We start from the raw sequence: 14,580 nt of genomic DNA on the forward strand, positions 1-14,580 counted from the left end.
TTACACAATTCCATCACTTTCACAAACATTGACCCAACTTCTTGAAATAAATACCTTGAAGGTAGTTAAGTTCAGATATACACTTGCTTCTGAAAATTCAAAGAAACATTTAATGTATCATTTATAGTTTTAAACACTTGCTTGTGACAGGACACAAAGTCATGCTCAAATGGCAAATCCTAGCTCAGAGCTCTTTGCCAGTCACCAGCCCTCTCAACAACTCACTGCCTTCAGTGCATCTGTCTCCTGCCATGAAAACCAGGACAAAGTAACTTTGGCCAAAGCCACACAAGCATTTACCCATAAAGTCAAAAAGTAAATTGAGGAATTGCTTACATGTTTACACTTCTGAAAAGGAAGCAGCACATGAAATTCACTCAGAGATTAAATCAGCTAACTAGGTCAAGCTATGTCAGCTAGCAGTTTAAAGTACCTCACAGTCAACTAGTAGAGCCACTTCAAAGATAAACAAAGTACTTTGGCAAAGTAAGAATATAAAATGCAGGAACAATTGGCAGAGAGACAAAACCTTGTAGTTTCTCCAATCACCTAAGATTAGTGGTGGGAATAACAGGCTTCAGGAACAGAAATGAAGTCTAGAAGACGTTGGTTTGACCTCTTATATGTCTCCCATGGACTAGCCTTTTCTGTCGTTTCACCAGGTCAAAAGCACCATAACTGCTGGTAACAGCCAGTCATTTCATCAGTTACAGATTATTTTGTTTAAAGATTTTGTAAGAGAATCTGATAATAGCAGTTCAAAATCCACACACGCATTTTTTAAAAGGTGAAAATTGAGTTTATCTCAGTCATACATTCAATAAACTCTTTTTCCTTTACTGGTTCTGAAAATTAGCTAACCTTTTAACATTTACAGTGGTACAACATGTACAGTATACCTCTCTAAGGCATGGCCTGGAGAAATGCAAGAGCTGTTTGATAAGGACCACTCCAACACACTTCAATGGAGCTGGCAGTCGGAGTTTGACTGATGCTGGTAAGGCAGATTTCCCAGATTGAGCACATAGCCCACCCAGATGCACAGATGGTATTTGTGGGAGCAAAGGAAAATAAAATATAGGTTTAAAATAAATGCAAGAGAAACACAGAATAATATTGAATCACTCTAGTAAGGGTTTCCATTTACCTTTTCTACTTCTCAGCACACCATGAGTGTATGTGCAGGGCTTTGAAAACACTGAGCAAATGGAAAGGATTTAAAACTAGTTTTGTTTCAAATGTAAGATCACAGAAATAAAACCAGGATCTAGGTATTTCTCTTCAGAATGAGATTTCTGTACAAAGCTTGATGCAAAAGGAGTTAAAAACTCTGTTCCTGCCTATGTCTGCCAATGACAACTAGGCTTGTCAGAAGAGCCTTTTCAATGCCAAAGGAAAGGAGTCGCTCGGCTGCTCTATTTCAAATGGGTCGCTCTACATGGTGGGTACTTTCTCCTTGTTTTCGATGGATAGAAAGACACACAGCTGGAAAGAAGAGGTAAGCTACAAAGAAGTAAGGGAAATACAGTTTTAGATGCTGGTGTCATGATATAAGGAGTCAAGAGTAGCCACAAGAGTAGCCACAGACTGATCAATCTGAGTCAGCACATTGACTCTGATGATTGGTTTGGGCCCCAGCACAAGGCCATGGTCTCACCCCTTCTCCCTCCATCACTAATCCTTCTTGAGATAGGAAGAGCTGATGGCCAAGCTTACCTTGTTACAATGATATTGTCCAAGGTAGCTGGTCTCCAGATTCCACGAAAAGCTAGCAGAAAAAGAAGGAATAGGAAGAAAACAGCACAGGTAGGAAGTGGTGAAGAAAGATGTGAGGAGATGAAACACGAAAGCCCATGTTTCCCATTCGAGTCCCTGGTAACCCAGAGGTGTTGACATGTGCTTACTCTGCCATGCCAGGAACTGAAGCTCCACAATGTTCTACTTTCAATCCTCCTCTCTTAAGCATCCTCCTTCTAGAGGATCCAGCTCTTCATTATTTCACTCGTTAGTTAGATTTAATTTCTAGTAAATCAATGTTAACTTCTTGATTTCAGGTCCCACCCTTCTCTTGTTTAGTAGACATGACTTAAAGACTATCCTTGAATTGCAATAAAAACCTCCCTTCTTCAGACTGAACCAGTCTGTCTGCACCCTTCCCGACTCCTGCTACCCTTCTCAGTTACAGGCTAACATAACACTGCATGAACTTCCATCTCACAACTGTGGGTAGACAGGTAGGCCCTCCTGTGATATGCCTTGCAGTACTACAACTTCTCCCACACAAAAAGAAAAACAACCCCTTTGGCATATGAAGGCAGCAGAGAGAACTCTCTAGCTCCTCTCTGGCCTATCCATTAGCAACACAGCTTCTGTGGTAGAAAAGTAAACAAAACATGCACTCTGACTTCAGCCACTTAAAACTTATCAATGACCAACACACCGGATATAAAGACTTTTCTGGGTCATTTATTTTTTCTTGAAATCTTGTGCTATTATTTAAGTCACATCGACAAAAACAAACAAACAAGAGATCAGGAAAAGTCTTTAAAGATAGTATTTCAAACAAACACATCACAAAAAGATATAAGCAAAGAGCAAAATTTTCTATCAGCAACATATTTATGACAGTACGACATGCAATGTAATTATATATTCACATTGGAATTACTTGATATATATATATTTGCAAGTGTCACTCACTTTATGCTGAATTTATTACAAAATGAAAAAAAAAAAAAAAAAATCTTCTACAAAGGATCTACACTTTATCCAGTCACGAAACCTATGTTTGGAGTAACTTCAATAAAAATAATTATTTCAAATTTTCACCAGTGTCACTAAACAGAGTGTAGCCCAAATACTTTTCAATCTATTCAACTGAGAGAAATGGAGCTGCAACAGTTTGGGGTTTTTAATCCCAAAGTGGACTATACAAACAACAATTTCATCAAAGATTTTTTAAAACGAGGCTAGCATTACTAGTTATATCTTATTCTTAAGGTAAGCATTCTTCAAAGAACTGTATGATTGGAATCTCTTCCTGATACACAGTGACATGCTATTTGCTGGCTGCAGTGAGAAGAGTCAAAATGAAAACAAAAATACAAACACACTTTATTTTCCTCTTGTCTTTATTGATTTAGACTTCAGAGCTACAGCCAAAAATAGTGCATCTGTAGAAAACTACCACACATGCTATCAATACAGCATCATTGCATGTTTAGAATCATAAGCACTTGACAAATCGCAAGGTGAACATTCAATCTAATATTTTGGCAATGCAGCCCATGAATAGGGAATACAGGAAGAAAAGACTTTTTTTTCCTCCAAAAAGAAATATTTCTGAACAGGAATGAAAAGCCTCTGTTAAAAAATGAATTCCAGTCACCACAGAAAACTCATGCTGGCTTATTCAAGACATCAACATACACTGCTGGAAACTTTGCATGGAATGTCGAATGGTACACAAAAGCTACGACTCTGCTACAGGTACAACGCTGTCTTCAGCACTCTGTATGCCATCAAGATGGTCACCGTATAGCCAACTGCCCAAGACAAACCTCTGCTGGGCTGGGGAAGAGGGATCAAATATGCAAAAGTGTGAACAATCCTAGCCCCAGCGAAGATCCTGAAATGCAGCAAGGCTGTGGACAGTTCAGGGCCACTAAGAGCATACAGTAGTCCAATGCCAAGAAACGGGACAATATTTTCAAGGTCATTCAGGTGCCCTCTGGGGAAAGAAGCAAAGTTGGTTTACAGTGTTACATTTTGTTGAATAAGCCTCATAATTTTTCAGCATCTTCAGAGCATGCTACTGTTAAGGCCCTAACACAAGTGTTGGCTTCCTCTGCAGTGGGGATTTGATTCAGCTACTGAAATGATTCTGACATTGCTGACATTGCTCTGGTCTCTCTTGCTGCACCCCACATTTTTAAGCTTCTGATCTTCTGTATGAAAGGTCTTAGTTTTTCCCCAGGATCTTGGTAATATTAGGGACTTACATGAGACATATGGGTGCACCTGGGTGTGCAAGAATGCAAGAAAAGGCAGAGAAGAAAGATAGCTAGGATTTTCTTGTAGCCTCTCTCAACTGAACATCAATTAAATGGATGACTGTGACTGCAACTACTAGACTTCATGGCCCAGATGGTCTATTCCAATCCCATAAACTCAGTCTGTAGTCTCCATAAAGAAAATATGAAATATCCTATATATGAAACATTCTATCAAATGTTCATGAAGCTCAATCATCTTGAAGAATGTTATTTTTGAGCATCTAACAGGTGTGACAGTTACGCTTTTGGTTCATTTTCTTCACTACTAAGCACTAAAATAGTCAAAAAAATGTTTGAAATTTTGAAACCATAATATAATTTACTAAAAATGTATTGAGACTGAACTCCAGATCTTGAAGTATTCTTTCACACCTCTTCCTAAACCTACCCTGCTCCCTTTACCTCTTTAGATAAATTATACTTCCAGCCAGATTTACTGATTGAAACAACCTCTAAGCCTTACTAAGTCAAATTTCACAGCCAACTAGAATCAGAACATGGTGCTGTTTTGCAGCTGCTTTCTGAACTCATTTATTATTACAAGGAAACATATCCTCTAGCTTTCCCCTCCACCCCAAAAAGTACACTGAAGATAGTAATGTCTTTTCTATACCCATAAACAGAACAAATTCCAGTCACTTAAATAGAAGAGAAGCCATGCTAAATCTGTGTGGCATTATCTGTTGCCATGAAGCTTGCAAAAGAAAATATACTAAACTTCCATTAAGAACCATTGTTGGGAGGAGAAAATGGATGATGCTGCAACACCAATGGAGTAACTAGAACCAACCTGACTTACTAGATCTGGGGAAGTCTGAATAATTCTGCAAAACAGCAACACAGGATTTGATAATAGTGTTTTAAAAATCTAATCTGTATAAATGACTCTGACTCTGTGAGGTGGTTGACATTTCTCCATGTAACAATATGAGTTAAAAGGGCATCTGGTCGTGAAGTTAGTATCAACTTAGCTGTCCTCTTCGAATTTACAAATAGAAAGTAATTACTCCTCACCAAAAAGTGCCCATTTTAATATAGCAACCAGCAAGTTAAACAACTAACAACTCCCTGAACCACTCAGGGGGTGAAAAGAAAACTTCAGAGCATCTTTACACCCCATTGAGAATAGACTCTTCTGAGATTTTAATCCAGAAGAGACATGCATAAGTACATTAGCCTTCATGGAACCACACTCATCTACATTTGCAAGGATGCACTGTTCTGAAATCAGAGCTGATACTTATTTTCAATATCTTCCCTAATGGTGGTTTAAATGAGAACAGTTCATTCACATTCAAGTTTTTGGTATAAAAATATATATAGCAAATAAACTGTTAGTTTCATTAAGAAATAATGATATAGAAAGCATTCCATTAAAGCCTTCCTTGTTAGCATAGGTGTATCAGACAGCAGCTTGAAAGTTATGATTTTGGTAACAGAAAATTTTGCCATCAGCTAAATAAAATTAAATAAGCTGCAACATTTAGGCCACTGAAATACAGCTTACATTCTGTCACAAGTCTTGCAAAACAAAATACATACAATGCAGATTGCACACTGCCATACTATTAATAGCATTATTCCAGAAGGCTGGTCAACTTCCCTGTACAATTGACACATTAGTGAGTAACCTTGATTCAATCCAGCGAAAAGAGCAGAGGCTTTGACTCCCACTCTGTCCAATTTGCCAGAGTAACACTGTCATTACAGCTCTAGAGTTCCATGACTTTAACACAGTTTTACTCCTATTCTCCCTGTTAGTTCCTTTACACTTTAGGAAAAGATGCAACTATTGCAACTAGTGTTTAAATTATATAGAAAGTTGATTTACAATTAATGAACGCTGCTTCACACTAAATCAACTTACAGTCATATTTTACAATCTTCTCGCCACTTCCCCCATACATACAGGATACTATACAAGAGTTAGCTATTATAACCAGACAATGACTTATTAGTTTTAGTATGCATGATGACCATTTGAATGTGGAACGGTTTATTCATTTAAACAAATTAATGTATTAGATTACTACATAAAGCAGCACAAAGCATACACAGGCTTGCCAAAGAGAATGTGGTGAAATTAATTCCGTGATTTAGTATTATTCTGCTATTTAAAATAATTTTTAAAGACTCCTATGCATTACCTGCGTACACGTTCAACATCTGGATCAGTCCGCAGATTTTTTTTAGCACTCTCACCTTTTCCAAATACTGCTGTATCTTCTGGGTTGACAAATGCCTATTTCAAACACAAACACACAAGAGACATTAGAAGTCATAATGTTTCTTCTAGTCAAGGCAGCTTGCTATAAAGGTCACTCTTTTTAATGCCTCTATAACCTCACATAACCTTCCTGAAGTTAAATGCACAAGGAATAATATATTGTTCACTGCACTACTGTTTTCTTGAGCCTAGCCTGTATGTAGCTTGCATGCTGACAAATTGATGTAATTTATGCATGTAGATAAAGCCTTCTTGTAAGATGGACAAGCACGGCAGATGACCGATACTCAGCCTTAAGTAATGCCAGTGGGCTGAAGGAACAGAGTCCTGGAAGGTAGAACTACTGTCTGTACTGCCTAAGTCTCTTTTTCACTATTCTTGACAAATTATCTGAAAGCCCTTTTTGATCCATTCCTTCTTCAGAAGTCTACACAGCAATAGTATCCAAGAGATTTACTCCCATCCTCATTTATGACCAAATAAGTTTCTCCCTCTCCTCTTAGGTACAAACTTTTCCACTTATATGACCTGTTATTAACTTCAAATACTGTAAGACACTACTTGAAAACAACATTTAATTCAGTGAGTGCAGACTGCAGTAGATACCTCCTTGCTGACACACATATCAACACCTGCATTCTGTGGACCGTTCAGGGCATGCAGGCATAAGTCAAGAAAACCTTTTGATTTTAGGAGAGCTACATGACTGTTTTCTGAGGCACCCTTGATCTCCTACTGTGAAATATTCTTGGCCTCAAAATTCTGGAGACATGTTATGAGCATTAGCAACATTTTACCTTCTCTTGCTCCACTAACCACTTTCCTCCATTTTTCTTGGCAATAAAGATTTTTTTAATATTAAATAGGAAATAAAAATTACTTTATTAATTTGTCTGTTTGTAATACTATTGTCTGTCATAAGAAAACCAAGTACTCCAAATTAATGAAGGCCCTATTGTCACCTGCATACATATGGATCATAACACAGTATGAGCACTAATACAGGACTCCACTGGATCTACATATAGGACCACTACAGCTGACGTGCTTCTGCAAGTGCAAAAGGAAGTTAAGTTACGACACAGACATCTGTGTCCTATTCTGAATGCACAGGACAGGCTGTATGCTCTACTATATTCCATCTTCAGCTGTGCCAAAGACCTAGAGAGCTATTAGAAACCAGCAGCAGCTCAAACGCTGTGCTATTAGGACCCCAGGAACAACAGAACAGTTCAGCTGGGTTCTCTTGCACCCAGCAGGAACAAAAAGCAGCATTTCAACAAAATGAGCACAACAAAATCCTTGAAGTACACACTGTCTTGCAGAAGCAGATCTCACAAGAATAGCCACATGGGGCAAACTCAGGGCTCTTTCAGCCCAGGACCAAGTGTTTCCAACAGTGGCCACGAGCAGATACCTAGAGAAGACCAAGAACAAGGTAAACACAACACAGTGCTTCCCATGAGCATTCTCTCCTAAGCTAGATGCAGCTTTTGCATTACTTAGTAAACTTCAGTGGATCTTTCATATATTTATCTAGCCTACACATCAATCCACATAAATGTTCAGTTTGCTTCTCATTCCAGAAAAAAACCCCAGGGGTTTTTTTAGATAATGACCTACGTGCAATGGGAAGGCTAAAACAATTAGGGAATGTAAAGAGCTTTAGAATTACTGGATGAAAGGGTTATAGATGCATAAAAATCCACTTCATACCCCCGCTTTGACCCTACTAGATGGTTTTTCATGTACATGGCTCCGTATCACACTTTATTTGCTTTATAAATTGGGTACCCTGGACACTAGCTTTCTGCAGAAGACAGTGGAAATTACAGTTATGAAAAACTCTTATTTAAAAATAACGGAAGTTATTTAGAAGGGTAGACTAAGTCAAATGCAACTCTAAGATACAGTCTCATAATTATCATCTCATAATTAGATTAAAGACATCGTCCATTTGAGACCAAAAGAGGACCAGCACACCAAACTCAGAATGTTATTAAAGGAGGGAGGAGGAAGAAAAAAACCAGCACCAGTATTTGAAAGCTGAAAAGAAAACAAACAACTGTGATATCTCTGTATTTCGATAAAAAATTCAATCTATTCTACCAGACAGTATTCCCAATTTCTTACCTTTCTTGTGATTCTGAAGTATGCTGTTATAAGACTCATTAGCATCATTTTTAGAAGAACAATAACTGTATAGGTAGCATAAGCCCGGAAGACTTCATTGTCAATTAACTGGGTCAATTTAGCCATTTCCGCACTTCTCACTGATGACCTTTAAGAAACATTAAGGTTAGGCTAAAATCATAGCAATCCAAAGTTCTGACAACAAGATTGTCAGAATAGCCTTTTTTTTTGAGCATCACTGCAATGACAGCACAATTTTGCCACTGTGAAGTGTTTATTTTCAAGCAAACTTATTCTTCCTCAGTTTATTGTCACAATGGCATAATATAATACTTTAAGACGAGAAATACAATACTTTAAGATGAGAAACTATATTATCATTTAATATTTCACTTCCATTAAATCTGCTTATTAAACTGTGAAAATATAAACCACAAAATATTTAATGTTATGGCAGAAACAAAATTTAGTCACAGAAATCAGTACACTTTTGAAATAACATGTGGAGTTAGAGCAATTTTAGACCAACTCATTTGAACTAGTGAATTTCCCTAAGCAGTTACTAGGATAGAAAGAGTGTGATGACATACTATTCATACTGTAGTGTTTAAAGAGTAAAATTAGTATTGCCTGCCTTTTTTTTTTTTTTTTTGGTAAAATGACAGAATTATAATTGCACTTCAGCTTTCAAACTAACCAATATCATCCCACCTAGCAATAACCTGTGATCAAACTGAGTTAAACATGCATTTTTCTCCTTTGAGACCTCATTCTTAAAAATGGCTTTTAGCATGATTCACGGTCAAAGATTAAGTTGTAAAGACAAAAAGCAGTGAACTATTTATGCTTTTTATCATGGGAGGTTTAAGCTAATGAAGTCTCTTTCCAATGAGACCATACCAAACTCACAATCCTACAGAGGTGATGCGTTTTACCCACACCATAAAGTTAAGAATGTGATGAGGACTGAATGCACGTAAAACAAAAAGCATGTCCCCTTGCACATTCAGTTTGTGCTCTGCATGGAGCATAGCTTTTGCCTCAGCAAGTGCTTCAATCATGCACTTAAGAGAGTAGGAATCCATAAAACTAGTATGTCTTAGCTTCACTTGAGACCAAAATAAATGTACTTTTTGTTACAGTTAACTTCATTATTTCCAACGATATAATTTTAGCAATAGCAAGAAAAAGCTAATAATAATATTAACTTGATTACAGCTCTTAGCACTCTCTCATCTTGCTTTCAGCGTGGAGTCACTACCAGCTATAGCCAAACAATGGAAATCAGATGAGCCCCGAGAGCAGTAGAAGACTCTCACTCTGAAGGCACATGCTTGGTGGGGAGGTGGGCAGGATGGAGGTAAGCAGCTGTTTGCTCACTGAAACAAATCTAGCCTTGCCTGGACCTGTCTGGCTGTGGTGATGGGATTTTGCTCCCTCTTTCATCCTTTCTAAAACGGTGCTTGGGTCACCGGGCCAAGCACTGGGTCTAGGGACCATGTGAAATTCAGTATAACTCTTCCTCCTCTAACATTACAGTACGGCAGTGCCCAAGATAATCGGCAATTTGGCAAGGATTTTTCTCAGCAAGGAACAGAAACTGCAATTTTGAACTTTGTGTCACAGCAGAAAGCGTGCATAGTTTCACACAACAAAAGCCAAGTAAATCCATGGCATCGGGGCATTTTTCCCTGCTGGCTTTTAACGCTATGCTGAAAACACATCCAAGCACTACGCAGAGTCATGAGAAGCTGTTCTTCCCACTGGAACTACACCACATCTACCCGTTTTCCCCACTTGTAGAGTTGGCCTCTCCAAACGCTCACAAAGCCCAGGCCTTGCCTTCACGGCAAAAAGGAAGTATACTGAAGAATTCATAGTTTTAACACCAGCAGAAATGCAAAAATAAACCCCGCATCCTAAACCAGCACAGGGCTTAAAGGGATACGCTTAGGAACACTACAAACAGCCTGATCTGCAAAGGCGGTACAATACCTCTCCGTGGTGCGAATGCACAACCCCGGGCCTGGTAAAGCGCACGGGTCTAGATCCCACGCAACGGGCCTTAAAAGCCGGTGGGCAAAGGTACGTCAGCTGCTGTGCCCCCGGCGGGAGGGCAACTACGCTACCGTTCCCCTCACGCGTGACCGTGTCCCAGTGCTGGCGGGCTGCGCAGCTGTGACCGGCGACCCGAGCCCCGGGGCGGCCCTTTCGCGGTCGGCTCGCCGCCACGCCTCAACTGCTGTCAACCGCCGGGCGAGGCCCTGCGCCCCGCCACACGCCCAGCTTCCACACCGGCAGGGCCCGCGGCCGCCGGCGCCGCTCCCTCGCCCAGGCCCCTGCCCTTATCAAGGCAGCCCGGCCTGGGCGCAGGCTGGTTTCCCTTCATTTCACCCCCTGCACGACGGGCAGGGGCAGGGGCAGGGCCCGGCGCCGGCCCCGGCCCCGCGGGGAGCCCGCCGGGAGCACCACGCCACCCCCCGCGCCGCCCCCGGCCGCCGCCTGCGTCGAGCGACAGGCTCCGGCGCCCGCTGAGGAAAACCCCACCCGCCGCGTTTTGCGGAGCGGCCCCGGCCCCGGCCCCGCTTCCCCCGGGGGCACCCGCCGAGGGCTTGGCGCACGGCAGGCCGCGGGGGCGGGGAGGAAGGGCGGCAGGGGGACCTTCCGCTCCCGCCCGGCAGCGGGAGCCGCCATGGCGCGGCGCCCACCCACCTCGCCCGCGTCCCCTCGGAGAGCGCCCACGCCGCCGCTAGCCCCGCTGCTCCCGGCCGGCCGCTGCGCCTCCGCCCGCCTCGGGGCCCGGCCCCGCCTCGCCTCGCCTCGCCCCCTCGGGCGCGGAGGCGGGTCCCGGCCCGGCCCGGCTCGCCGCGAAGGCTGGCGGCCCCCGCCGCCCCCCGCGGAGCCGCTGTCCCCCGCGGGCCGCCGCGGCCTCCGGGGCCGGTGTGGCGGCGGGCACGGCGGCGGGCACGGCGCCGGTTCGGCCGCGGCCGCTCGCCCGGGAAGGGCAGGGTTCAGGCCCAGAGCCCGGCCAACGTTCCCTGGGAGGAAAAGAGGGAGAACCTGGGAGAACAAGCAAGCAAGGAAAAGCCCTCCTGTCTGAACACCTGGGCTCTGTGACGGAGGGAAACCAAAGGCTGTGGCCCGGCCGCGGTTCCTTAGAGACACGGCGTGTCCAGCAATTGCACCAACTCCCAAGCGGGCTCAAAGCTTACCTCAGAAACTATGTAAGGCGCCTGAAGTGTCAGTACGTTGGGCCCCTACATTGTTTTGGTGGATCTGAGCTTCCACCGAAGGGAAACAATCTAGAAATGGCTTGCATAAAGGAACTTCAGGGCTGGCCACAGGCTTCTACCAGCGCACTAGAGTGTGGTGAAAGGTGGAAACCTGGTGTCTGAGCTTCCCACTGCTTCTTCAGAGAAAATTACGCTGTTCCCGCAGCACTCCTCCTCATCACCAGAGCAATGCTTGTGACTAAGCAGCTCATGATAAACAAGGGTTAAGAACATAGAGATGAATGTACTTGGGTGACCAGTAAAGGTTTCAGAAATAATCCTAAAGATGTGTACAAAGTCAGAAAGGGATACAATTTTTAAGGCTGCATCATTATGGAAAAACTAGTCTTAGGTACAGATATTCAGCATTCATTGATGTTAACTTCTGTGCTTCATGTCATGTTAAATACCTCTGTGTGTGTGTGTGTGTGTGTGTGTGTGCGCGCAGACCTTTGTGACTCTTCTTATTAATCATCAAACAAAGCAAAACTCGTTTGAGCAAGGACTATAGTATCAGAACTTTTTTTAAACGATGGTAGAAGTTGGGTTCAACAACCTTTATTCTTGCTAAGGACACAGCAAATAGTATTTCCACTGAAGTCAACAAAATAACTCACATGAGCATGGATCCATCCCAGGGAATGGGTTTGTTTTAAAAAAATGGAAGCATTTCTGCAGCTTGTAACTTGCTTCAAGGCAGGAATTGTATCTTCACAAATTTTTGTACAACACCTAACACATAATATATCCCAATCACATAGTGTAATTAGTGCTGCTGAAGTAAAATTATAATTATTTTCTATTACCACCTTTTCTGGTTTTCTGTGTTTGACGTTCTAATCCTTATCCAAAGCCAGTTTAAAAAGAAGGTAAACCTGTTACGTTAACAGAGTTAAACTGAACCCACATTATTATACTTGAGAAGAAAAGCTGGTAATTGTTTTATATGCAGTTCTCAGAACTAGACATGGAAATACCAGAAAGCCAGGAGAAAGGCCATTTTCATTAGTTGTAGGTAGGATATAAAGAGAAGCAGAAATGCAGCTAGAAATTCTACAAAAATCACACTTTCCTTTGGATTTCACATTCCTGTTTTACATGTTCCGGAAATTTAGGTTGATCTATGTGACCTTAAAAAATGCTTCTGAAATTGGGAAAGCTTCTGTGTTCCCAGTCTCTGAAGTTTGAGGCCAACACCCTGTTAATTTTTTCCTACCATCATTTAATTCCCCTAATTTTAAGGAAGCTACAGAAAGAAGGTAAAAGGAAGGGAGGAGGACAAAAAGGGAGGGGAAAGAGGAAAGAAAAACAAAAAGAAAAATAGAAAAAAACAAAAAAGGAAAAATAGAAAAAAGATTAAAAGGAAAGGAGAAAAAGAAAGAAAAAGAAGAGGGGGAAGGGAAATGAGAAAAGGAAAAAAGAAAAAAGGATACAAGGGAAGAAAATAAGGGAAGAGAAAAGACAAAAAAGACAATAAAAGGAAATAAAATAAGAGAAAAATAAAAGACAAAGAGAAAAGAACAGGAGAAAGGAGAAAAAAAATAAAGAAAAAGGAAAAACATAGAAAAGAAAAGAAACAAGAATAGAAGCCAATATTTCTTGCAGACCCTGAACCACTTAAGAATGGGGAGAAAAGGAGTCTAAATAGAGTGTAAAACTGGGGCCATAGTCAGTAAAGCAGAAGTGAACTTGTGCTCAAGGTCTATTTTCTTCTCAAAGTTCAGTAGCAGCATAAAGTGCCTGTAGAACATTTGAAAACTGCTGTGATCTAAGTGAGGTTAGATACATAACTGTGGTGATAGTTGCTCCTGAGGGGCCCATTCTCACAGTCCTTACTCATGTGAATTGTCCCTTTGATGCTAATAGGATTACTCTTGTAAATCAGGGATGCCGTATCAGCCCGATGGCCAGGGTTATACTGATCATGAAGGGCTTGATCTTGCAAACCTCATTCATGTGAGCAACCCTTTTTCATGACAATTTTCCCATTGACTTGAAGAACTGTCCATATAGCCAGAGACAGGAGAATCAGGACACAAATTTAGGTTCAGCATAAAAGTAGGAATACAAGAGTTTTTCATTTAACCTCCAGCAAGGAATAGATACTCCCCAAGAAGGCCAGATAAGTGCAATCATTCTGGTTTGACTGCAGGGAAGGCGAGGGAGAGGCATGTATTGATCAGCCTTGTTCTTGCCTGTCTCCTTCTCTGGCTCCACTTATTCACCATAATTAGAGTGGTAAAGAAGGTACCAACAATACATTTTCGCCACACCTGAAACTTTTGTTCACCACCCCCTTGCTACTATAAATTAGTTGTTTCCTCAAATAGCTCTTCTGTAAAATAGACAAATTATGCCTCCTACATTAAATAAACCAATGATTTACGGAGTAAAACAAATCATGAACACTAAGACTCAGTCCATTTTTTAGCTTAAAATCTGAAATACTGTGTTAAGGAAAGTGTTAAAAAAATAACGTTTAGTATAACAGACCAGAGTCAGGTTTTGTGCTACTCCATTAAAACCTACGCCCTCTAGTTAGAAAGCACTTTTCGCTATATCAGATGTTGACACCTGTGTAATTCTGCTGTGATTCACGTACTTCTGCTTCAGAAGATCTCAAAGTGCTGTCTAGTTTCTCTGGGGAGCTGCTTCAAAAACAGCAAGAAAGGATCTTTCTTCAGTTAGGAACGCTTCCTGCTGGGTGTAGCTCAGTGAAGGCATCTCTGGCGTAAGCTGCCTTTTGGTTGAGCTTCTAACTCCAGAACAGCTGTGTCCATCTATCTCTTTTATTCACGCCACTGTTTGGAGGACAACAGTTCTCAGTGTTGGAATTAGGGGGGTTTTTTAGAATTCCAGATGCTCACTTATGAGACAGGAGCAATAGTATATG

At 41.5% G+C, this 14,580-nt stretch overlaps 1 protein-coding gene across 2 annotated transcripts; it reads right to left on the reverse strand.

The window, feature by feature from the left end:
* Positions 1-2,862: 2,862 nt before the first annotated feature.
* Positions 2,863-11,229, reverse strand: MGST1 (microsomal glutathione S-transferase 1). Of its 2 annotated transcripts, none has more exons than XM_049822127.1 (4): positions 11,128-11,229; positions 8,416-8,563; positions 6,203-6,297; positions 2,863-3,730 (listed from the first exon to the last, which is right to left on the reverse strand). In XM_049822127.1, the coding sequence occupies exons 2-4, from the start codon at positions 8,539-8,541 to the stop codon at positions 3,484-3,486; spliced, it is 468 nt and encodes a 155-aa protein (XP_049678084.1). In that variant the 5' UTR covers positions 8,542-8,563; positions 11,128-11,229; the 3' UTR covers positions 2,863-3,483. The 2 variants fall into 2 exon arrangements, with proteins under 2 accessions (XP_049678084.1, XP_049678083.1); XM_049822126.1 differs by lacking the exon at positions 11,128-11,229 and adding an exon at positions 10,411-10,587.
* Between the last annotated feature and the right edge of the window lie 3,351 nt (positions 11,230-14,580).

The sequence above is a fragment of the Accipiter gentilis genome, chromosome 18 (genome assembly GCF_929443795.1).
Source record: "Accipiter gentilis chromosome 18, bAccGen1.1, whole genome shotgun sequence".
Classification (NCBI taxonomy): Eukaryota; Metazoa; Chordata; class Aves; order Accipitriformes; family Accipitridae; genus Astur; species Astur gentilis.